This window comes from Musa acuminata, chromosome BXJ1-7 (genome assembly GCF_036884655.1).
Source record: "Musa acuminata AAA Group cultivar baxijiao chromosome BXJ1-7, Cavendish_Baxijiao_AAA, whole genome shotgun sequence".
In the NCBI taxonomy this organism is placed as follows: Eukaryota; Viridiplantae; Streptophyta; class Magnoliopsida; order Zingiberales; family Musaceae; genus Musa; species Musa acuminata.
This window is the reverse complement of record NC_088333.1, coordinates 5,390,618-5,416,434: the sequence shown is the minus strand read 5'-3', so window position 1 is coordinate 5,416,434 and position 25,817 is coordinate 5,390,618. Positions and strand designations below refer to the sequence as shown.

At 38.8% G+C, this 25,817-nt stretch overlaps 3 protein-coding genes across 8 annotated transcripts; 1 reads left to right on the top strand and 2 right to left on the bottom strand.

Annotated features, from left to right (window-relative positions):
- Window positions 1–211: 211 nt before the first annotated feature.
- On the bottom strand, window positions 212–2,008 carry LOC135678418 (8-hydroxygeraniol dehydrogenase-like). Its single transcript, XM_065191220.1, has 5 exons — window positions 1,854–2,008; window positions 1,620–1,733; window positions 1,031–1,544; window positions 723–876; window positions 212–608 (listed from the first exon to the last, which is right to left on the bottom strand). Exons 1-5 carry the CDS (start codon window positions 1,949–1,951, stop codon window positions 409–411), a joined length of 1,080 nt encoding a protein of 359 aa, XP_065047292.1. The 5' UTR covers window positions 1,952–2,008; the 3' UTR covers window positions 212–408.
- An 819-nt stretch (window positions 2,009–2,827) lies between these two features.
- Window positions 2,828–9,579, bottom strand: LOC135678419 (uncharacterized). 4 transcript variants are annotated; one of them, XM_065191223.1, is made up of 6 exons: window positions 9,273–9,579; window positions 7,183–7,355; window positions 4,894–4,957; window positions 3,262–3,328; window positions 3,144–3,175; window positions 2,828–3,070 (listed from the first exon to the last, which is right to left on the bottom strand). In XM_065191223.1, the coding sequence occupies exons 1-6, from the start codon at window positions 9,445–9,447 to the stop codon at window positions 3,033–3,035; spliced, it is 549 nt and encodes a 182-aa protein (XP_065047295.1). In that variant the 5' UTR covers window positions 9,448–9,579; the 3' UTR covers window positions 2,828–3,032. The 4 variants fall into 4 exon arrangements, with proteins under 4 accessions (XP_065047295.1, XP_065047293.1, XP_065047294.1 ...); XM_065191221.1 differs by having other exon boundaries at window positions 2,828–3,175; XM_065191222.1 differs by having other exon boundaries at window positions 2,828–3,175; window positions 7,183–7,352.
- A 2,611-nt stretch (window positions 9,580–12,190) lies between these two features.
- Window positions 12,191–24,075, top strand: LOC135582376 (mediator of RNA polymerase II transcription subunit 19a-like). 3 transcript variants are annotated; one of them, XR_010514945.1, is made up of 7 exons: window positions 12,191–12,542; window positions 20,293–20,354; window positions 21,735–22,024; window positions 22,104–22,331; window positions 22,437–22,496; window positions 22,596–23,381; window positions 23,470–24,075. XR_010514945.1 is itself a non-coding variant. In XM_065191211.1 (6 exons), the coding sequence occupies exons 2-6, from the start codon at window positions 20,303–20,305 to the stop codon at window positions 22,644–22,646; spliced, it is 681 nt and encodes a 226-aa protein (XP_065047283.1). In that variant the 5' UTR covers window positions 12,191–12,542; window positions 20,293–20,302; the 3' UTR covers window positions 22,647–24,075. The 3 variants fall into 3 exon arrangements, 1 of the variants encoding a protein (XP_065047283.1); XR_010514944.1 differs by having other exon boundaries at window positions 12,192–12,542; window positions 22,596–22,743; XM_065191211.1 differs by having other exon boundaries at window positions 22,596–24,075.
- The last annotated feature ends 1,742 nt before the right edge of the window (window positions 24,076–25,817 follow it).

Here is a 25,817-nt window from a genome sequence, read left to right as displayed (position 1 = left end):
CAAATACTTGAAACTCATCAGCGTCATCTCCAAAATGATCAACTAATCCTTTTAGGTAAACAATGAAATAATATTTAATAGAAAAGAAAGAAAGAAACAAAGAAAGCCTCATCAACCATTAATTATAAGTTTTGGATTTAGATATCATCGATAAACAACTACAAAACCCACAGGTACCTCACGACACAATAAATTATCATAGAGAATGGTGTTTGTATATAAGTAGCAAACATCAAATGATATATTTCTTCTACGGGCACAATAAAAAGTACCAATATATTTATTACACAGAAATTACCTGAACAATGACACTCATATAACATCTTCCACGACAAATCGATTACGTAAAATAACCATAAAAATCGGTGAAGTATTCCTTCTTCAGCATCAAAGCGCGACAAATGTAGTTTAGGCTGGCAGAGTGTTTGCTATGTCAATAACAAAACGATATTTGACGTCTCCCTTAGCGAGCCGCTCCATGGCCACATTGATAGATTTCATTGGAATAACCTCTACATCTGCGGTGATGTTGTGCTTGGAGGCGAAGTAGAGCATTTCTTGCGTCTCCTCTATCCCTCCTGTGGCACTGCCCGCCACAAGCTTTCGACCTGTCAAATTCGTCTCTCATCAATCTAACAGATCATAGAGATAGTTCATCATCTAGACAAGTTTCCGGTGTTCGAAAGAGATGGATCAAATGTAGAAGATGCTACTTCGCTTACCTGTAAGCAGAGGGAAAATCGGAAGGTCAAGTGGCTCTGGAGGTGCTCCCACCATAATTAGCTTGCCATGATGCTTCAAGAGATCCAACAAAGGCAAGAGAGAGTGTTGAGCAGAGACCGTATCAATTATGCCATCCATGGTCGCCATGGCGGCCTACATAGAGTATTAGGCGATGATCCAAATAAGAAAATGGAAGTTTGGAGTTTCACAGCGCAAAAACTTGATCGCACTGATTTGATCGATAACTTAGTTTCGTATGTATGAACTATGCGAAGCAAAATGGAAGAGGCAATAAGTTTATGTGTACCTTCATTTGCTCCTCATCGCGGCTTACAATGAAAGCATCAGCACCGAGCTCCTCCACTGCTTCTTTCCGCTTGCCGGGCGAAGTGCTGATGACCGTGACCTTCACGCCGAAGGCCTTGGCAAACTTGACGGCCAGATGGCCGAGGCCTCCGAGGCCGACGACGCCCAGGTGCGTCCCCGGCTGGGATAGCCCGAAGTACTTCATGGGACTGTACACGGTGATTCCCGCGCACAAGAGCGGTGCCCCGGCCGCCATGGGCAGGCCGTCGGGAAAGCCGAGAACGTAATGCTCCTCCACCACGGTCTCGTCGGAGTACCCTCCGTACGTACGAGTGCCGTCGTGATAGATGTCGTTGTAGGTGAGAATGGATTTCCGGCAGTAGCTCTCCCTCTTGTTGATGCAGTCGTCGCACTCGTCGCAGCCGCCGACCATGCAGCCGACCGCGACGGTGTCTCCTACGCGGAACTTTCGCACGCTGCTGCCCACCTGTGTGACGACTCCCACGATCTCGTGCCTGCGATGTCAACAGACGTGAGCTGCTTCCAATTGCCAACTCGATCCAAGGAGTTGGGAAGGAGGTTTTGATTACCCAGGAACGAGAGGGTACACAGAAAAGCCCCATTCATTCTTCAGGAAATGGAGGTCCGAATGGCACACTCCGCAGTACAGGATCTTTATACCGACATCCTTTGGTCCGGTGCTTCTGAAGAGAAATAGGAAGAACAAAGAACCAAATTATAAGCATCGATTAGATCTCTTTTCCGAGAACACCTCAGCAGTGATGAAGAAGGATCATAAAGGAGAAGACGAACCAACAACGTACCTTCTGGAGAAGTTAAAAGGGGAGAGCACACCGGTAGTGTCGCGAGCAGCCCAACCGAAGGCCTTCTGAGGGTGTTCTTCCGCAGGAGACATCGCCATGCGTCCACCGGTGATAATTAGTCGAAGAGAGCAGCTATTTGCCTTCTCTGTCGGTGCTTGCCTTACGCTCGCTGCCTGGTTATATATATAGTATCGGCGAGTGGATGGAACATGTAATCACTGACGAAAGAGCTTTGGAAATTCCTATAGCCGCCGCGAACTTTTGAATCGTTACCGTGATGAATACTAATATCCTCTGGCATATGATGCAAGTGCTTGCGCAGTTGCAGAGTTCAATAGTATCTTTTACGGATTCAAAATTTTATCTTATACCTAAAATAATGATTCAATAGTAATAGTAGAGGTTCCGTACTCGTTGATAGTGAATATATATTAAAAAAATTAATGAGTTCCTTAGAAGGGTTATGAACGAGAATTAATAATTTTCATATAAAACAAAATCGGAGGAGGAAGAATCACTCAAATCAATAGACTCACTGACTCTTCTATTTGACTTCTATCCTGAGCACAGGTAAGGTATCACGTGCTTTAACGATTTTATAAATAAAAAATATAAATTTTCAATCTTCTATTTGACTTCTATCCTGAGCACAGGTAAGGTATCACGTGCTTTAACGATTTTATAAATAAAAAATATAAATTTAATATGCTGATAACATAAATGAGATTATTTATTTTACTTTCAAAACTATAAAAATCCATATATAAATTTTTTAGGTATAAGAACTATGATGTTGGGCTTTTTCCTTTGGCTCATGTCTCGAGCTACGTAGCAACCCGTATTTATTGAATAATTTATTTCTGTATGCAACCCAAATCTGATTTGTATCCACCTCCACCCTCACATATCTGATATAAAATTCTAACAAAATCAGACGAACAAACTAAACATCCATCATATTCTCAAAGTGAAAATTATTAAGAATATGGTTTCTATTTTAACAGTCTGTCAATATTCAACAAGTTGTAGCCGGACATTGTTGGCAAATGGCTAACAAGGTGATGCAATCTACCATTGGCCAGTCGATCCCCAGCTCTCTCACAGGTGTAATCGTCATCATTTTACACAATAATAATCTGAACATAACGCCAAACATTATTGTGTTACTGTGAATTGAGATCAACAAGGTGCATCAGATACGAGTTTACTTGGGACGCCTGCGATCATACAGTATATCTTCAAAATTATTCTTTATAGAGTAACCCACTCTGATGAGGTTTTTAACTACACCTGAGGCCACAAGCCCAGCGCTCCTGGAAAACCTGCATCAGAATAAGCTTTGATGCTTATGATCATTTCATGTGACAAGCTGGTAATATTAGATAACATGATTAGGGTAAGAACACACTTGCTAAAGAAGTTATTCTGGGGCAAATGTACCGTTTTAGCTTCCTCCCTATGCGAATGAATAGGAACTGCAAAATTGCAAAGGCAACTAGTAAAAAAGATTATATTTCTGGAATAAAATTAAAGAATGGCATGAACTTTTTAACCTCAATTTACAAGACAGCAAGATTAGGGAAGATTAGGGAAAGCACTTGTTGAGAATAAACAAGGGTGTCTTGAAGGTTTGTTAATAGTGACTGCAGAAAAAGCTGAACAGGTAAATTTGATAACAGATATTTACCAGGCATGCTGAAAAAAAAAAGCAGGATATGCTTCAATGTAGATCTTCGAATGTATGATGATTTTCAAAGTGTGATGATCTATGAATGAAGTTTAGCAAATTTCATCTTTAGACACTGGTCAACTAGTGTACCAAAAAGAACAGTCTTTTTGTCTGCATCAAGTTATATCCACACAATGGTAAAGACCACATAAATGCAAAAGTAAAGAAGCTAGGAACATTTGAAGATTGACATAAGAACAGACTCCAAACCATATTATCTGAAAAAAAAAGCTGTGTGTCGGTAAAAAACACCCCAGTTCCTCCAAGAAAAGTGTTGCTTAGAAGGAAAAAAAGCCATAGAGTTGTCTTCCATTAGTATACCGGTAAATTTTTGGACCCCTGTTGATCGTGGTTCAGAGATGAAATATTTTACCACACAAAAAAGTTGCACAACCAACCATAATAGATATATTTCATCGAACAGCATCAAGGCAGAAAGTCTCATCTAGAGAAACAATGGTCAAAGTGTAAAAGACCCTGGCAAAGCTCTAATTAGCCATTCTCCATTACATTCTACTTGTAATCGTCAGCAGATCAAGGCCTGCAACAGTTCATGTAATTTGTTATTATTTATAACCATAGAATTCATAAGGAATGAAGGAAAATTCTGATCATCAATCATGTCATTTCTCGAAAATATCCTCTTGCATATATTCCCCTCAGCAATATTCTTCAACTTATTGAATGTCTAATTTCTATAAGGCTTTACAAAATTACAAAATCTACCCTGACATAACAAACCCCAAATTGGTCTCAAATGTACAGATTGGTGAATTGATGGTCAAATGCCCAACCAAGCTGATCTGGAAAATACAACATTCACCACCAAAATGCTCAACTCGGAAAAAAGTATAATGAAAAATCCAATCTTTCCCTTATGCTTTAATGCTTACAAAATCTGCTTTGCTTAGTGAATGCAAATTGATGTGTATTATGGTATAATGATCTCCCACATACTTAACAAGGCTCATCACCAACATAAGAAGATGATTTTGGGGAAGTATGAATACTATGTCATCAATTCTTGTATATCCCCAGATGCTTCTAGGAATTGCAGAACATCCAAAATTCTATTACTTGTATAGTTTACAGTAAAAGCATTCAGCTATCAGAAACAATTAACATCTCCCTTATCCAAATGACTTGACAAAGAATCTAAGCTCGATATTCTCATTATTAGCGCATCATAAAGCAATAACAGATTGCCTACATGAATTTACGACAGTTGCATATATGTGAATGCTAAACTGTGAATAATGACAATTAAAAAAAAGATTAGTCATATGAAACAACTTGGGGGCATTATATTACCTTCCTTATTGTGCACATGAGTGGGCACATGCTCAGCTGCTGATGTTTTCCTATCCACTAACAGCTGCAAAAAAATTTAATGTATCATTAGAACATCAACAACCAGGCATTTCATTCAAAAAGTAATTTGCAGGTGGAAGTCACCTGCAATGGAGAAGGATACAAATACTACAACATGCAGATATACCAAATATGGAAAATCCAGAAAAGATGATAGATAACACATGTTTCCATCAATGCAGAACATATTTGAACATTTGGTCAAATTTCAAGGATATGGAGCTCATAGTCACCAACAAGTGCCGACTAGAATAACATGAGAGCTACGACTCTTATCCCAGCTGTAGCCACTCAGCATCTTGGAGGTACGAAGAATGTTCAAGATCAAGTGAGGACTGGCTAAAGAGGGTGACTAGTTTGTGTACATAGAGCACAGGAGAGGGAGGTACCACTTTGTCACAGAATGTTAACAAGGGCTGCCCTCTATCATGTTGCCCTTGCCTAAAATTATACTTAACACACAAACAGAAACAACTGCTCGTATACGTAGGCACATCCAACCAGTGCAGAATATGTGGATCTAAGCTCTTGTTTCTGCTTTTGAAAAACTTAAAATATTTTCTGTCAGAAAGTGTAATCCAAAATGTTCAAATAGGTAGAATCTAAAAGAGAAATGTATAAGGGTCTTCTTATGTATATAATTTTTCACATATGCATCATATTGGTCAAGGATTTACAGAGCAAAAGTTTTCACAACATCTTTCTATTTTTTTATTCTCCTCCAATACTAAAATTCATTTGCAACAAGTAAAGTCTGATTTGCATGTTTAGAATGGAACATCTGTTTGACAAAGTTTGCAATTAAAAGATTTTCAGATATTTTTCTGTTCTCTAATTCTCTATTTAAGCATTTATTCTTCAAATTATTCATCAAACATAAACAGCCTTAACAAATTCCTTTACCATTTTTCTTCAGACAATAAATTAACTGCAGCCATATATCATTCACATTTGTCAAAAATGAGTAACCCAAGTCAGAACATGTAAAGTAAGTGAGAAGAAGATCAATTCCAAAGAAAGATTATTTTAGGGAGGAGGGAAAGCAGAAATTGAAATTCGTAACAGTACAGTTAGTTTAGTTTTATCAAGGTAAAAGATAGTCATTTTTAGGAAAACAGTCCAAGCATCAATCAGCCTAAACTGAGACAGCCTGTAAACCTTTTAGTTCATCCATACACATTGCCTTTAATGAATGCAGCAAGATGGTATCAAATTCACTAGGCCACAACTGACTGACCCATTTAATATAGAAACCTAAATCTTGTAAACAAATTAAAATGTGATGATTAGTTTAATGAGATTTAATATTCATTAACCCGATAACATTCACCAACCCATTACCATAAAAGATGTTTTGACTTCTTTTCTTGCACTTAATTATTTTGGCACTTAAACTATGCCCTAAGAGTTCCACCTACCATCAATGTCTCCCTGTGGATGGCTAATGGTGCTCCAATGACGGAAACTGAATGAATAAATGGAGATGGTGATATTCTTAGCTGACAGCACTTTTAATTCTTTTCCACTTTTTAGTAAAGTTATATTATCTACATACATTTTTTCCTCAATCTTCCATGTAATCAGCTATTGTTTCGCTAGAGGAGTTGGTAAATAAGATGACTACAGTCATGGTGCCCCTCTACCGGTTTGGCAACAGTTGCAGAGGCAGGTGCTGTTTACATGGCAGCAGTAATTGGACAACCTTAATCATTAGGCAACCACCAGACAACCACCTAGCGTCTAGACATTAACCATCTAGCACAAATGTTTTCCATAAAATCGAGCAAGATAAAATAATTTACTAGATTACCACTTATATTGGTTCCTCAGTTCACTTCCCCTTTAGTCATGTGCACAAATACAACAGCTTATGTAATTAATTTTAACCTAACCAGCAAAGTATTATATGCAGCATACTGGGATCCAATTCACTGAAATGATTGTAATAGTGATTCCAATAGTTGTATAGGTGTTACTCAAAACATGCAGCAAGCAGTAAAAAGCAAGAACACATAATCAAATGACAGTCAACACAAACAAATTCCAGGCTTTCCCTATCACTCCTTTATTGCATAAAAGAACTTGAAATGGATGATTTTCTGCATTGATCTTATTGAATGCATAGAAGTACTTGTATCAACATCTAAGGTGCATCAGAAACAGAAAACTAAATTGAGTCTCATAAAAGCTTTAACAAGAACAAACACGATGATATAAGTTCGAAAAGACCTCAAGGCCCACACAAAAAGGCAACTTTGCTTGATTCTCTTGATTTTCAGTGGTATTTTCTTTGTCATTTAAGAACACTGAATAACCAACGCAAACGTATCTGAAGTCCGAGAGGCTTCGACCTTCTTTATCAGCTTCCATCTCAGATTCCCCCACAATGGAGCTAGGAACTACTGAACAACTTCAAGTGTGAGAAATAGTGAAATTCAACAAAATGTACTCAAAATTTTAAGTTAATTACCTAAATTAGATTTCCCAGAAAAAAATAATTAGTTGCTGAAGTTATACCTACAACTCTCATAGCAGAAACATCTATGGCAAATAATCTAATTTTAAAGTGAATTGTTGGAAGTTTTACTTTAAATTTCCCAAATGTACCATTTTTACTTTAAATTTCACATTGAAATTGCATGTAGGGCCCGAAGAAACAGTCATGTCTCAAGCAAGCATGTTTTTAATTTGGCTCAGATGCACACATAAAATGCACAAATTAACTACGACAATAACAAGTGTGAAGAATAAAAGGATCACGTCCCTAGAATGCTCTTAGTAGATTGCAATGGTGTGAAACAATCGATGCATCCAACACCAGATATTTGAAAACTTTTTTTTTGTTGCTTTTGTTCTTATGGCTGTGAGAAAAGTAGGAAAACATAATATAAGGTTAATACATCTAGCAAGGCATAAGGAAACCAACTTAAAGTTGAAAAAGAAGGAGAATTCTTAGGCACATACAACTTATCCTGTAAGGAATAAACATGAGAAAACAAGAAAATAAGGCATTGGTGAATCTTTGCCTCCAATCCTGGTAACCAGGGAGACACATTGAGTCATGAAGGTGAAGCTTTTGGAAAATTAGTTACTTAGAAAAGTCAGCAATAAAAGAACTGGTTGTGTAGATTAAAAGAATATTCATAAACAACACGAATACTCATTTTCTGTAAGAAACTTTTAGATTCCTCACTAATACCATAGAATCCATCAGCTCACCCATATTTTCTATGCAAAAAGTTACAAGTTCCCATAATCAGATAATAAAAAGTAATTTTGTTTTGAATTTTGTTCAATCACATTATGACAAAAAGACGCAATTACTTTGCTCTTGTGAATAAAAAGTTCACAAGAACAAGAGAATGAGAGGAAAAAAAACATTTTCGAGCCTATAGAGAAGAAGTTATGACAAATATACTTATGATGAAGTAATTCTTTCGAAGAAGGTTTATTCAGCTCCTACCCGGATGCAGGTTAATCTAAAGCGGTTCCACGTTCACCAAAGAGGGTTAAAACAGACAGGCTCTTACAAAAGGCAGTATGTCATCATTTACAAGGTGAGAAGCACAAATTATGTTTTCATCATTTCACTCAAAATGAAAAATGGGGTGGAATTCTGTCTCTCCTGACATTTTGTTGATGTGTGCATCAAAGGAAGTGCTAGCATGTAATACCAGCAAGAAAGCATCTGAATTAACAAAATCAAACATATAACTTTAGTCCTATAAAAATTGTATAATTTTCATAATGTTTTCTTATCAATTTTATTTTTAAGATCTTCCAAGAAAGTACATGTCATAACCTCCGCCTGCCTCCGATGATTTCAGCATCCAAAGCATTCTTGGTCACTTAACATCGTGTTGCAAATTTCTATTAAAAATTATATTAAATATAGCAGTCGTTTGTCTAAACTAATTATATAAACAACAAGATACCGACAACCCATCTATATGAAAAACAAAAAAAGCAAACAGATACACTGTGATCAATTGTTTGGGTCTATATATGGTCAATAGCTCATCAGATTGCCACATTTTCAAGAGAAAAATCTTAAGATCAGATACTAAAAATTAAGGAATCACGTAGAAACACTCATTCTGATCCCCGTTTCCTTATAGCACATCTACAAAACTGTACCTATTTTTCTTGCTCAATCGATGAAATTAATCCCTTATCGTCGTCAATCTAAATGATTAAGCAAGGGAACGGACAAACCTACCAACAGTATCCAACGGGGTGAAGCATCACAAAACGGATCAAAATCATTCCCAAAACATCCAAACAAGGTAAGGAAAGAGGGGAGGAAGAAGGAATCGAACCATGTTTGAGCGGCCTCGTGAGGCCAAGGCATAAAGGGTTTCTGGAGTCCGATTTGAGGAGCGAGGAGTAATACAGGCAGCCCTTGCAGGATTTGCCCTGGCTCGCATTACGCAGCGAATCTCCGGCATCGCCTCCGCCTCGATCGGCGCTGCCGGCCGACGAGCTCTCCTCCATCGCCCCCGCGGTAGACGCTCCAGATCCGATACTGTAGCACGGTTTGCAGGTACGCTCCTCCGCCGCTCCGCGTGCTTCCGCTCTTGGGAGAGAAACAGACGTCCTCAGGATAAAGGAATGACGTGGTTATTGCCAAAAAGAAGTATTTATCTTTGATAACTTTCTGTATAAACTCTTTAACTTTTAAATGGTCATTTTTGACAGCAAAAGTAAATCAAACTAAAAGAATAATAAAATACAGAAATAATATAAAGCAAATTTAAATTACCCTAAAAATTATAAAAATATCTTAAAGAGTAAAATAAACGGTATAATTCATGTCTTTATTTTATAATAATATCCAACTATTCTATGAATATTTTAAATAAAATTAATTTAAAATTCTTGTAGAATTATTAAAATAGAAAATCTTTTAAAGGCATAAAAAAAAATTAAAGAATTAATATTTTTAGTTTTGTGGATAATGTTTGGTCTAAAAAAAAACTTAAGATGTATTTTTGAGTTTTTATTTATCAAAATGGTCCCCACAACCTTGAAGACCAAACCTATAGAATTTGAATTTTTGAAAATAATGTGAGTATATCAATTTTAAGAATTTATTATTCATTCAGTTTGACGTTCAATTTTTTTTATATAATGTTTGATTCTTTGGCTCGACCCTATAGCTACCTAAATCTATAATCAAAATATTTCATACTTCACTTAGTATAGCTTTAGTTCATTAAATCAACAAGTCTAAGCTATTATTCTCTCAAACCCTGGTATTTCTCTTTGGATCAAAAACATTGACACCAAAAATACTACTACTATCATTGATGATATCACGACCACCCTAAGTAATACCACTGTGAATAATATTGTCAAAGCATCAATAATATTGTCGGGTGACTCGTATAGTATCACCATAAGGTGAAGCTATGTGTTTCACCTTTAAACGGTTAACGTTTAACTCGATATAAACCTAGTTTAATGATTGCCTCACCTTTAATGGTTAATCAAGACTAGTCCTCGTCCATAACTCATCTTACACATTATCGAAGCTTTCGATGCTTCATAAAATTTTTTGATCATGTTATCGAATCTGTCAGCACATTATCCTATGCTCTATGATGCTCATTTTTTTATACATCAATCAATTTTCTACTTGATGATCTTTTAGCTTGATGATCGATACTTTGACTCAACATTTGACTCATTTGATGATATTTTAGGACAATGAATAATTCCCTTAGTTGAAATGTTTTGTGTGTCACTTATCTCAAAAATATAATAACTCATCAAATTCATTAATTGTTCCATCATCAAATTTTGGGATTATCTTACTAGGATAATATGGTTGAATTCTATCATAAAGCATCACAGGAACACTCATTCCAACTATGAAACGTCATACATCGTATTATAACAACACGATCGAATCCAATTATAAAGCATTGTATTATAATAAAATAATTAAATTTGATCATAAATTATTCTCATACATAATGTGATCGAATTTACTCATGAAATATCCGACAATATGATCAAATCTACCATGAAACACTATACCAAAAATCCTATTAATTAAGACAAAGGAGTATGATTACAAAACATTGTTAAAAAATGACATATTTATTGTCCATCTCAAAGTAACCACCGAACAATCTGCAGTTACAAAATAATATATATATTTATATATTAAGTGATATAATCAGTAGCCTATCGAATAAGATATCATATCTGAAATTTTTCTATGTATCGAACCATGATAAGAGGCATATGATATAAGGCTTTGACATATAGAGATTCTAATGATACGTCACATAAATATAATTATGTAGATAATGATTCGAAGCCATGATTCTGACAAAGATAATGACTTGATTTTGATAGAGTAATTTAGTTAACTAAAAAGACAAGGTAACATCAATTTTCATTCCATAACTCGATGATTTGACATAGGATCTCATGACTAAATGATTATATTTAATAATTCTTAATATTAACACCTACCTCAATTTAATAATTTCTTCAAAATAATATTAAAAAAATTCTCATGTGCCTCGTCAAGACTCCCTAAAAATCATATCTCCTCATACATTTCGAGCCACTCAAATTGTCGATAGGTTAATTGGTCTATCAACTTCGTTTGGTTTAATCCAATCAAAATATTTAAGTTGAAGTTAATAGTAATACACTCTTATAAATCAATTTTAATCTTGTCAATGTTTCACAAATCCGCCGTTAACTTCATTTGCCAAAGTCCATCGTCATACACATCTATCATGTAAAAATGAATTCGATCGGATCTAAATCTTCTTTGCATGAGAGGCAATTGAAAATCCGACTTATCAATATATATTATATAACATAGTTATCATTCGATCTAATCCTTTTCATTGTTTCGGATAAAAGCCATCCCCGTTTTTTTATAACTAAAAAAATAATAATTATTATTATTATAGACAGTTTTTACAGGCAACTTCTTTTTTGTTTTTTTTTTTATTATCTGGCGAGTGACTAAGATCCGCAGGCCCCAGCAGTGGTACCCACCACCCCGGTCGCTGGCCGAATCACCGTTGAAAACACATCAGGGTTTGATGGAAGCCACAAATACGAGTCCGACGCCATCCATGACAAGTTTCAAGTGTGACTCGGCCCCGAAGAACATAGGAATCCAAGTGCTGCGGGCCCGTAAAAGCATCATAGATTCTTCCCACTTATTCTCTGTAGAAGAAAAAGGTTTCTATAAACCCTCGAGCGTGTACAAGCCATTCATCCTGTCGTACATGTATTGTTCCTCCAGTGAGCTCATTTTCCGTGTACTTTGGAGCCGGATCGTCCTCAACCCTAGCCTTTCCCTCTGATCCGTCTCCTCTCTCCTTTCGCTCCGTTTCCCTCCGCTTCTCCTTCGACACCCGACCTCATCCATTCTTCTCCCTCGTCGCCGCCGCCGCGGCCACTGCCGCCGTTCACCTTTCCCCGTCCGCCTCGGGTGGCCCGGAGTCGAGCAACGAAGTACCCGGCTCCTCGTCCCACTTCGTGCGAACCCGTGTTTTCTCTTCGTGGTGATCCGAAAGAGGGTTGGCTCGTGCTCGCGGATCAAAATCAATCAGGTCCGTTTCTGCAACATCTAATTCGGTACATCTTTCTTGGTTTTTGTTTCTTGATCCCTCCAAGAAACCTTTTCGTCTTTCCATTCTTTTCCCCCCCTTTTATGTGCGCGCGTGCGTGTAAGGGGCCATACACAAGAGACGGAATGAAACATTCTTCTAGGCTGTCGATATTAGAATATTTTCACGCTTACTAGGTTTCAGTCTGATAACGTGTCCAATATACGGATCTTAATGGAAAGCCTTGGTTGTAGTATTACTTTCGTCAGTTACTGAATGGAAAAAGTCGTTGGTATGTTTTAGCCTGTGTATGATCTGATTCACATCTTTTGTGGTGGAATTAATTGATTGTGCTGTTTTCTAATTTTGTTTGTATGAGTTTTATGTGGAACAATAACTTCTGGGTTCAGATTGTTAGCTTATGAGATCTATGCAAATCCACTTAATTTTCTCGTCAAAGGTACACATATAAGTTGTTTGTACACGGAACGCCACTTAGCATATGCGAATAGGTTGGCCTGGCTGAAGCATATATCACTATAGAGGTTGGTACCAAGGAATTTAATTTTGGATATTGGACCCAGACCGGCCCATGTACAGTGTTGCTATTTTTCTGGTTTTTTTGGTGAAGGAATAGGAAAAAAAAGGAGGAGAATAAGATGAATTGATACGGTGATGAGTATGAAAAATAGAATTTAGACAAGGCATATTATAACATTTTGTATAGGTTTCTTGGTGTACTTCTAAAGGAGGACCCTTGAGTACTCATTGATGGATGTCAAAGATTAGCCATGAGAAATAGTAGAAGGATGAAAGCTTATCTATTACTGAATATGGTGAGTTCTTTCTCATTTCATTGATGTGATTTAGTAACTGACAGCAAAAACTGAGTAGATCACTATTTACTCAGGGAAATATATAGATAATATAGAAACAATGTAACCCTGATGGTTTTTTGGTTTTGGGCCCAATGTTCAGTATTTAAGTAAGCCATGATAAACTGTATTGGATAGGCTCTAACAGTTAAAACGTAGGAAGCTGAAATAGAGAGAGACTAGGGTATTCTCGTAAGGAATGGCAATCTGAAATGTCATTCATGTGTCTGGTCATGGGAGTTTATCATGTGAATGTCTCTTATAAGGCTTTATGCAAACCTATATTGTTTACAGACGAATGTCTGAATGATTTGATTGCTTCATGTGGCTGATCACGGGAGTGTATCATGTGAATGTCTCTTATAAGGCTTTATGCAGACTTATATTGTATAGAACATGTCTGAATGATTTAATTGCTTACTGTATACATTTGCATCCATGTATAGCCAGCTTATTGAATGCTTTTGTCTACTTATGCATGTGCCACCTTTTCTTATTCAAATTGTCTTTATATTGTTGCTGGTCTTGTTTCTGTGATTATTGTTAATCATTATCTTGACTATGATCATAATTTTGTAATAGGCCTTTTTAGTTATCGATGTTGATCAAATCAAGTATCGGGTTATTGGTTCATTGGTTGCAGTCACTTACTCATGTGCCAAAGCTGTTACTTCTTTCTAAAGCTGGAGAACCAAGGCATCATGCAATTAGACCAGTAACTAATTAGGAAGCATCCAAAATATATTAAAAAAAGAAAATAATTATATTATGTTAAATAATGGGCCATAATAAAATTATTTAATTCTTAATCATCATAGTCTCTAATCATCCAAATAAATAACAAACATTACTCACTGACACTTTTATACAAATTATAAAAAATAAATCTGTGACCTCCTCAATTAATCCTTTGTTCCTTAACTAAAATAGTGCTACTTATTTCCTAAAGGCTAAATCATCTATCCTTATTAAGAATTTTGATTAATTAGTGCTTCCTATTTTCGTAGCCTCAAATAAAGCATTTTATAATTATTTTTAATTAAAATGAAAACAAAAATAAACATAAAAATCTCTCACCTTTTTCAAAGGCCTCCTCATTCCCTTATTTATATCGGCGAACTCCTTCCCTTTTTCATTCATCTCGGTTGGGGAAGAATTCAATCTCGACGAAGGATTGCGTTCTCTTAGGCTCTAAGTAGGTTATCCTACGTTTTCTTTAATTTAATTAAAAATTATTTGATTGATATTATTTTTAATTATCCATGAATTTCTAATGTTAATTACTTTGATATTTTCAACGTATAAACAAGAGGGGTATGATGGATGTTTTAGATTTAGTTAATTGTTTAAAATTTAAAAAGAGTAAGTAAACCCTGTTTGAAGATTTTTATAAACTTCCTGTTTTTCTGTCAATTTAGATTGTTTGCTAACATTAGTTTAATTGTTTGGACTTGGAGCATGATGTAAAAATTTGAATCTTTTTTTATGGATTTTCATGTCTTCATGTTCTGAATTTGATTATTGTGGATATTGCTTTAAAATATTGTAAATATTTTTTATAAATGATCATATTTAATATTGTTTAATCCTGTTTATAAATGTTCAGATTTAATATTGTTTAGTCCTGTTTAAAGATGCCCGTATTCAATATTGTTTATATTTTTGTGTTATAGATTAATTGAGAAATATTTCTATTGTTTTTACCTGTAATAAAAGAAAATAATTTGAATTGGCTCGGGTCATGCCTAGGCAAGCCCAACATGAATCAAATGGGCTGGGCCAGGTTCCAATTGGGTTTGTCAAGCGGATTGAGCGGCTGGGGCCATTCTGTAACGGACAAACTTCTAAACAAGATGTTGGATGTAATGCTTATGTCTGTCCGTTGTCTTTTGGCATGTTCATGCCTTGTACAGCAGGTAGAGGGGCGGCCGAAGGCTTATAAGTCCCATTTTAGTTGGGTTGGTGGCCTCTTTAGGCTTGTAAATAAAGGTTGTGTCATGTGGATACGTGCGAGAGCTTTTCGGTCTGTAATGGACCATTTTACCCTTTGTTGTGCAACTGTTCAGAGCTTGTAAAGTCTGTTTGTAATTTGCATTGTCTATGAAGTGTTTTTCGGACATGTTTGCTTGTGGATCCCGATTGAGGCGTTCTTTTTAACCCGTTCTCTTTTTTGTTGGTCCTAAGGGACAATGGGAGGCTTCGGGGAGGCTGACCTTTGCGGACGGACGCGCGAGGGTGCCGCACGCCTTAGGCAAAACCAGCTAAGGTCGTGACATTATGGTATCAGAGCGGGACAAGCACTCATAGAAACACTTGACATGCAAACGTGGGGGACCTAGCGGGGCTGCGTTGAGGGCAGTCAGCACACGCGCGACCGTTTGAGGGAAAACGGGCATGGAGATGTAGGGAAAAGAGTCGCTCAGAGGAGCGAGCATCCGAGATTGGCATTCAGAGGAATGGCCAACCCTTCGCGCAAGAGGCACCACGAGAACAGGCAAGCTTGGTTGAATGCGGAGCGCACAAAGGCTGGGATGGCTGAGTTTGAGCTACGGCTCAACGTTGACAACTATACTTGATGGTGCTCTAGGCAAGCGAGGCGCTTGGCAAGAATGAGACCATCCAAGGTGGAATGAGTTGTTCAACGACCAAAAGAGTTATGCAAAGCTCACAAAGGTGAGGGGAATTGCTAACTCGAAGAATTTGGTACTCATGCATGGGCTTGTATGCGGACGATGGAATGTTCGTGGCCATCCCAAGGCGACCGAGACTCGGCGCCATGGAGCATTGAAACTTTCTCTTCGTCATGTGAAGGATACGTCCGGAGGAGGCTGAAGTGTGCAACGAGTTTAGCATGTTGCTAGGCCTTGAGGGGTGCGGCGGTGGCTGTATTGACGTGGAGGCGCAATCTAGCAAGTGCGTTTGCAAGAGGCAGAACAATGCACAGTTTGTTCAGCAGATCGGAGTAGTCCAAGGGGATGGGGGTCTCCGAAACGAAGAGAGATGTTGCTCCAACGGGACAGTTATCTAGGAGGGATAAGTCTCGGCACTCCAGAGGGAGAATCATGTGAGACGGACTTCACATGTTGAGGAGGAGTACCTCATAAACAACAACTTCACGAAGCTCGATGGACTCAGCAAGCGGCGAGGAGTTTTCGCATGATCTCGCTCGAGAGAATGCATTGGTGGATGCATTGCGAGATCAAGTGGGGGAGCAACCTGAAGCAACTTAAATGAAGGCACACTTAGAGTCGATATGGAGATCAGACTCAAGGGAGGGCTGACCCGTGGAATGGAGGGCGCGAGGGCCACCATCGACTCAATGCAAAAAAAAGAGGAGCGGAGCAACTTGGGTGTAACTTGGCGAAGTACCCAAGCCGCATGAAGGGAGCCAGCAGAGAAGTTGGAACATGGAGCAGAAGCACAGTGCTTTCCTTAGACAGAGGTCAAAGACATGAACTCTTGCAGAGGCAAGGGTAGGATAATGTTGTTCCATGGGTCCTTCATTCTGACGGAGCGGACTCATCTTGCATGGTGCCAAAGACGAAGGGAGCTTCTAGGCACATGCACCTTATCTCGGAGGAGCATTTGATGGAGGAACTAAGGCGACTCAATTTGCGGAGGCGAAGTTGGGTTCAGAAGGTCTTAGCACGGGGCAAGAGGACGCAGAGGCGGGTACTCTTGAAGAATATGCCACAGTGTTGCCATTCAAGTTGCCATGAAGGAAGCAGTGCGCAGCGGAGATTGTGCTGGTAGGGGCAGAGGCCCAGGATCCAGACAATGGTGCACAAACTACAGTGAAGTCGGTGGACTTCGGGAGCTACTAGGCGACGGACTGTCCTAGAGTGGTGCTTCATCTAGGTGTGACCCAAGAGTGGGTGGATGAAGGTCGATTGCCAAAGGAGTGAACAAAATCGAAGGTGGAGGAAACCCTGCGATGTATTGGCAGAGGCCACACATGGAGGGTTCACAATTCGAGTTTATTCCACAAAGATCAGAATGCAATGGAGATGTCACCAGGAGGCGACATGGTGCAGCGGATCGTGGTGGAACAGTTCGTGGCAATGCGACACACACGACATTGTCCCGTGAGGGATGAGATCATATGGAGGTATGATCGGGAGCTACTGGGAGCTCCGCTTTGGTGAACAACACGACGGCAAGAAGGGCTATGGATTCAAGGAGTGAAGGCCATGGTACCGCAGAGGCGGGTCTTCCGGGCGTGCACCGAATTTTGCATCGGATGAAAACCTTGGTCATCAGCATATGGGGGCTGGGTTCCACCAAGGAAAAAGTTCGAATGCAAGTACCAGTGAGTTCCATGGGAGGGACTTGATCATGCAGAGGTATGATCGAAGCAGCTGGAGAGTTGGACTGCTCCAGAGCTCATATTCGCTTAAGGGAGCCCGACAAGTCAGAGGACAAGGTCGAGTAAGCGAACGTTGCTACCAAGGAAGCTAAGGAGAACAGAATCGGTGCAAACTCTACAACGTGATGGCAGAGGCCATGCATGGGAGTTGCAGTCTGTCTTTCAATCGACCAAACAGACTGCTTGGAGAACACAGTGGTGTTGAAGCAGGGGGTCGAAAGGGGCGAGGAAGCGACGACGAGTCCAGAGGGACTTAGCTACCCAAAATCAAGCATCAGTTATAATGGAGGTGGACTCAGAGGAGTGCCACGGAGACATCTCTACTGATTGTGAAGAAAAGGGATACAGAGGCGAGGCGACGGATAGTAGGGCCATGGGCATGGCAGCGCCATGGTACCGCAGAGGCGGGACTTCCGTGCAAGTCATTGATCCCTTGCTCTCATGGAGGGAGAGCGCTTGGTCGTGAAAGGGGCCGAGGAGGTGGAGCATGCAGAGGCAATCTCCAAGTACCGAGACAAGGCTGAAGGGCAGAGGCCAAGAAACTTCGTAAGACCGGTGTCAACAAGTTTCTCATCAAGATAGCCGTAAGTGAAGGACTTCAGGTCATGCAAGGGTGCACGACCAAGGAACGAAGCAAGCAGTACACGGTGCTGTACCTTTACTACTCAGTGGAGTAGGCGGCAGGGTTGATGGAGAAGACGGTACAATCCCAGAGGCGACCTCATCTATCAGAGAATTACTCCAAGTTGGGGTGAAAACTTCTTGCATTCCAGAAGTTCAATGGCATTGAGAAGGTGAATCACAGTAGCTAACTCAATGCAAGGAGTGCAAACACTTCAAGTGCTTCAGAAGTGTGAGCAAAGAGCAGGCGAAGGCCAGTAACCAGCTCGATGCATGAAGTACAACCTCGAGGAGGCGGGCGAAGTCAAGTAACTTTTGCCTTCTCAACTCTTAAGAGAATGGGCGAAACCGAGTACCCCAGTTCTCTTATCTATCCTGCAGAGGAGCTCTGCACAAGTTCAAAGACCCTTCGAAGATAATGGAAGACAATAGTTGTCAAATCCTCACCAACGGTGATCAGTGCTACTGAGAGTAGATTGTCCGCTTCATTTCCCAACGAAATGCCAATCGAAAGCGGAAGTGATGCGAACCTACTTGGATGTGACAACTAACTGAAAGAAGAGTCAATGAGCAGATTTTGTGGAGGAAGGACCCAAAACTTCAGAAGTTTGCGAGACGATGCTCGTTAAAGCTCCAACAAGCATCCATCCAGTTCAAGCAGCATGTGGAATTTTTAAGAGACTGGCGCAGTAAGGATGGTCTTTTCCTTCATCTGGCGGATCCGCAGGAATCAACAAGGATCAACACAACTCAGCCAACCCCCCCAATAGAGTCAGAGTCATTGGTGAGTTGTAGCAGCATGGCGGATTAAAGGGTCGACTACTCAAAAACAGCAGCGTAGAGCAGCTGGGAGCCAGGAGGCGCATTGCAGCCGGAGCGGAAGATTGAAGACTCAGCAAAGGCGAAGAGTTGCAGTGTTCACAAAGGCTTCGACGAGGACGTCGAAGGGATAAGTGGGGGAGAATGTAACGGACATACTTCTAAACAAGATGTTGGATGTAATGCTTATGTCTGTCCGTTGTCTTTTGGCATGTTCATGCCTTGTACAGCAGGTAGAGGGGCGGCCGAAGGCTTATAAGTCTCATTTTAGTTGGGTTGGTGGCCTCTTTAGGCTTGTAAATAAAGGTTGTGTCATGTGGACACGTGCGAGAGCTTTTCAGTCTGTAATGGACCATTTTACCCTTTGTTGTGCAACTGTTCAGAGCTTGTAAAGTCTGTTTGTAATTTGCATTGTCTATGAAGTGTTTTTCGGACATGTTTGCTTGTGGATCCCGATTGAGGCGTTCTTTTTAACCCGTTCTCTCTTTTGTTGGTCCTAAGGGACAATGGGAGGCTTCAGGGAGGCTGACCTTTGCGGACGGACGCGCGAGGGTGCCGCACGCCTTAGGCAAAACCAGCTAAGGTCGTGACAATTCGGTGTAGAGAGAGGATTTATAAAAGTGAAACTTTAGTACTTAAGTGTGGAAGTTATTTATGTGGACAGATGCTGATTCTATCATGAGTAACAATGTTGAAAGTGGTGGGTGGAAATTTCTCCTTGAAACTTGTTCTTTGGTCCTTAATTTACAAAATTTACTTAAGCAAAGAACTTCATTTAAATAATATCTTTGCACTTTTCTAATATTTCTAAATTTTCTTATATATGAGTTGTGTAGGTTATTCTTTGATTGTGACCTTGATATTTTCATTTTTTTCTGTTATGAACATACATCTAGAGATTTTACATGCCCTAGATTTGCTTTAGAAAATGATTCTTAGACTGTGACCTCATATATTTATCCTTGTTCTGTTAAGCATATAGTTCCAAGGACTTGTTTTACAACACTGTATTTGTTAATTGATGGAACTACATTGAAAGATTGAGTTCAATCATGTGTTCTTTTTATTGCAGATGTTGAATTATGGATATGCTAAGCAATGATAGGATGTATTCCAAGGGAAAGTTTGGAAGAGGTAAATTTCTCAAAGGAAACTCTTTGAAAATTTGAATGGTTCAGACATGCAATTTTAAAGTTCATCAAATATAGTGGCATGGAAATTTTTATTATCTGATTTTTTTAAACTTATTTTTACAAGCATAAGGAAGAATACAAAAAAAATCCCATAAATTAAGGCATTTCAAGCATTACAACTTCTCTTATTTCAAAAGAAAACTTTCCTTCTCTTATGAATATATATTTTGATATTTGATTTAAGGAATAATCTTCCTTTTCTATCCAGTGTTTGATTGATGGTCTTCCAGAAAGTTTAAACTTCCTTGTAGAGAATATTTCCAATCAAGATTTGTGTTCTTAATCACAATCCAGTTGGTTTCTTCTATTTTTTCTCATTTGCTTTTTTTTTTCACTTTGAATAATCTAGAAAACCAAATTAGAAATGTTGGAGATGTAGCCATAAGGCAACTTATGGAATTTGCAAAAACACCATAAGCTAATAAAATTTTATTTAAATAAGCAATAACTAAAATGATCTTGCATCAGTTTGCAGTCCCATAAAGCTATATCAAAGCTTTAAAAGTTCCTCCTTGTTGCAATCATTTTAAATATTTTTTGAAATCAAGATTAGCACAAGCGTATATTATGATTTTCTTGATACTCCTGAATTGAGGGGAATTCAAGCAGGTATATATTATTATTCAAATTTATTAAACTTGGATTACAAACATGTTCAGTACAAAGTATTAGTGACTAATTCTATTATCATCACTGCAGAAGAAAGTTACCAGACATCATGGCCTGTTGTTATGAGACAATGAATATTTTTTGAAAATAAAAATTACTTCAGAATTTGTTCCTGCAAATGATTTAAATGCTTTCGGGTCACATCCAATTATCAAACCCATGTCACTGGCCATCACCGTGTAGCACAATCTTACCTTCCTTTTTGTGATTCTGAGATACACCACATAATTGGTTTGGTCTGTACATTTGGTTCTGTTTTGGATGATTGTAAGCTGTACAGTTGCATATGATGAGGAATTTGAGACATGGCTTAGCTCAACTTGTGTAGTTTATGGTACTTATTTATGGAAGCTTGTGCCTGTAATGACTGATTTTGAATACCATTGAACTGTGGGCCATACCTCACTTACCGGTTGACGCCAATATTTTAAATCATAGACCAAAAGCACACCACTATTGATAACAGTATCTACAACCTTGATTAGACTCATGTGTAGGTAGTGATTGTCATTCCCTTAAGAATTGCAGAAAATTGACTTTGCAATCACTATAATATGATGTCATTAGTAATTGTTTGAATCTCTTGTTGATTTGACCTTTTGTGCATTTGTCTTTGAAAATTTCAAATTCAACTATTTGTTGGAACATACAGGGCCTAGGGAGCTTACGGGTGCTGTTGATTTGATAAAGCACTACAAGTTGTCAGCACTCCATGATTTCTTTTGCAAAAGAACTCTTCCTTCATCGGTTTCAGACACACATTATCTCCACAATGTTGTAGGAGAGACAGAAATTCGAAAGGGGGAAGGCATGGAGCTGGGTCAGCTCTTTCAGAGTGCTCCATACCTGAGAGAGGCAACATCTCAGATTCAACAATTTGACTTGGAGATACTAGGGCAAGCATTTCATCTGCGAGACACAGCTCCTATTGACTTGCCTTCAGTAAGAATCCTGTCATCTCAATGGGAATTTATATTTTTATTGTTATTTCCCACAAGAATGGTCCTGTTATATTCTGCAGTCAGAAAAAGGAATACCCACCATTTCTGGGAAATCTAATGGAGATTCTAAAGGCAAGGAGAGGAAGCACAGAAAACACAAGGACAAAGATAGAGAGAAGGACAAGGAGCATAAGAAGCACAAACATCGCCATAAAGATCACACTAAAGATAAAGATAAAGAGAAAAAGAAGGATAAAAGTGGACGCCATGATTCTGGTGGCGATCATTCAACGAAGCATCATGAGAAGGTCCTTTTTTGTTCTTTCATGTTTTTGCAAATTGTATATGTATATGCATTTATTTTCATTCAGTCTAGTTCTTCATGTTTTTGCTTACTGAAATAAATGTTTCAGAAGAGGAAACATGACGGTAATGAAGATTCTGTAGATAATCACAAGCACAAGAAGAGTAAGGTAGTGGGAGTTCTGGTTTTCTCAGCTTCATTACTTCTTTATGATTATATTTGCTGGTTTCATCTCACCAAAGCAATCTTAACTTCTGAAATATTTCAGCATAAGAGTTTAAAGATTGAAGAAGTTGGAGGCTCAAAAGTTGCAAGTTGATGAAAGTCGATCTCTTCTTTCAGTGTCTTACTGTCAAACATGCTGGTGGATAAGAATAGTTCGAAGGATTTCATTTCATGCACCAGAATTCTTTGAGGTATACCTGCTTCTTATCACCGTGATAACATTACCAAAGTGTCCCTTTTGATCAACCAATTCGTATATTTACTCTGATATGATTTGTTACAACAAACTCATCTGGTTTCTGTGTCATGATTGGACTTTGTCTACTATCAGGATTCATACATGGCAAAAAAAAGGCGTATCACCTTCATTAGAATTATCATATCGATGACTTACCCTAAGGGTGGTGTGGCATGTTGCTCTAACAATGGGTCATGATACAAGTGTTCTATGGCATCTATGGATATGTTTGTATCTCTTGCCATGTGTATTATCATTCTCTCTTTATGGTCTAAGAAATTATCAGTCTCTCTCTATGTTCTAAGTAGTCGAAACAAAATTATTTAATTGGAAATCCACAATCATAATCAAATAGTGGATTGCCATTTGTGGTATGTAAACATGGACTTTTTGGCATGGCAAGAAACCGTGCTTGAAAAGCACATGCCAAAAGTTAGCATCGGCATGTCTGTGCAATGTTAGCACCTTAGCATGGGTCAGCATAGCGCATGCCCTTCGGACATGTGTCAGTCAGCACAGCAACCGTTGCCACCACTCATGCTTTCAAGTTTATAAGGGTGAATACATTAAAATAAGTGTGCATTTCAGTTGGTGAGTGGAGGCACAAGTTTTTGTTTCAATATCTTTTACTATAGGTCTATTTGTTAACCTAATGCATTGCTTGACATGTTCTCTGCAGTTTGCAAGTATTCACTTATTTACTCTGATGGTTCCACTCTCATATAACTTCAGTTGAGGCCAAGTCCCAGTTTACAACTGAAATATATTCTGAGCGGAGGATCAATGCTACATGAAGTGCAGTCAGGATCTAAATCTTGAATGAAAGGCTGAAGTAATTAGCTTTGACCATAGGAGAAAAAGAACTTGCACTACATGTGCTGTGTACCAGTCACAATGCATGAGAAAAAACAATGTTTGCTATGAACAGCAGCTCAAGGGAGCAAAGGAGATTCTGTATCTTGAATCCGTTGAAGATGATGACAGATGATATATCCACATATCTTTTCGCGTTAAGTGGATAGGCACTCCTTTTCTGTCTCTGGTTGCTAGTTCTTCAATTTCTTCCAGGGATTTTTTTTTCTATTTATTTTCAGTGTACAGTTTTGTTATTGTCAATTCTTTTGTGATTTCAAGTAGCTCAATTTTGGAGATACTATGGATTTATGATTGCCAATCCATCCTCTCTGACTAGAGGTGAAATTTTTTTTATTTTGTCTGACTAGATTCATGGTTGTAAAGCAAATTTATTACGGTACAAATTCAGATTTATGATTTTGTCGGATAAGGATGTGGTATTTCATTGACAATTCAGCCTTGTATCAGCATCCTCTCTGGCACAAACTTTTTTGTTCATGTAGATGACCATATTATCACAAAGTAGGTGCAGAATTATAAGAAAGCATGATGATCAATATTCAGGGACCAGTGAATACCGTAATAATTATTGGGTTTCCTTTAACCATTTATTTCGTAACAGTGTGTTCATCAATGCGTGACTCCAGCATTTGTAGTTTGACGTTTGCTACTCTTCCTAGTTATACAGAACGAAGTTAATCTTTCCGTATCATACTCGTTCAGCTGTATCCATGTAGGAATATGGATGTATCATTAACATCCAGCATATGCCCATGTTTGCATTAGACAATTACTGCAGTGCATAATGTGGTTTAGAAACAATGTATCTAGGGAGCGATGCCCCTTTGCTCGCATCAGCTGAATAAATTAGCAGAAACGGTCGATATACCACCCATCTGATCTTTCCTAAATCTTCTCGCCTCCTAAGCCCAATTCTTCTATGCTTCTGGTGTGTTGTCTCGACGGCCAACAGCACTAGATTTATGGAGCAGCTTCTTTGCTGACGGGATGGTTGAAATTTTAGATGTTCTTTTAATGATATGATCTGCTTCAAGACACTGGTTGACGATAAACACATACCTATACACCCTGTTTCATGACTCCAGCTTGGACTTTTTCGACGGTCTCAGATATTGGACATTCTAGTGGATTCCTTGCTACTTTTGTCTGGTTCCAGTTCCGCTTACGCGTCGTCTGTACTTGAAAGCATTAGAATGAGATGGCCTTTAAATTTTACTCAAACCTCCAAACCATTATTTGTATTTGTATGATCCATGCACAGAGGAATAGACGAACCACAAAAATACTCCTAAATCCAAGGAAATACATTGCTCGTCGGGTCGTACCTGATGCTTCAAATTATCGAAAGGGTCTGCCGCATGTGTGAAACGGCTGCACGCATGCATGCCGTGTGGAAACACATTCCTCTCAAGCCTGCCGACGCGTGTTGCTAGTGAAGCGCGAGCGCCGTCTTCACCCAACGCCCTCTACCGCCCTCAATCTCTCAAATCTCCACTCATTCTTCCCTGTCCTTCTCTCTTATCAGCGGATCGACACGAAAGATGGGTACGGTGGCGAAGGAGAGACTCGTCGGCGTGGCTGCCCGCCACGGTGCAGCTAAGCTGATGGGAACCGTCGGCAAAGCAGCGAACCGCTCTCCCGACCGCCCGCCGCCCAATCTGTGAACGTAAGCATGCACGTAGTTGTGATTTCTTCTTTCTTTATCTATATATAATATCCACAACAGTACATGAAAACCATACAACAATTAAGATTTGTGAAGAATAGAGCGTCTCATCTCTTTGTTGCTCGTCAGTTCATCAACGTGTCAAATCTAAATACCCGCATATATGTGATAAAAGTAAAACCTGTTATTATTTATGAAGAGTTTGATTTAGTAGGGCATGTAATTCTAACACACATTTGACTGCGTTGCTCAACAGATACAAGAGGTGGAGGAGGGGATAAACAAAGGGAAGGAGGAGAGACAAAGGAAGCAGCAGGAAATCGAGAAGGAAGTTGACTCTGAGACCAAGAATCCCCAAGGTCAACGATCAAGTAAGTATATATATTGTCCTCGTGCTTGTGGTGCTTGAGATCTCAAAATGAGGTGGACAGTGGAGTGGTGATGTGTATTATATTAGGATGTAAGGAAAACAAGCGTTGCCTTTA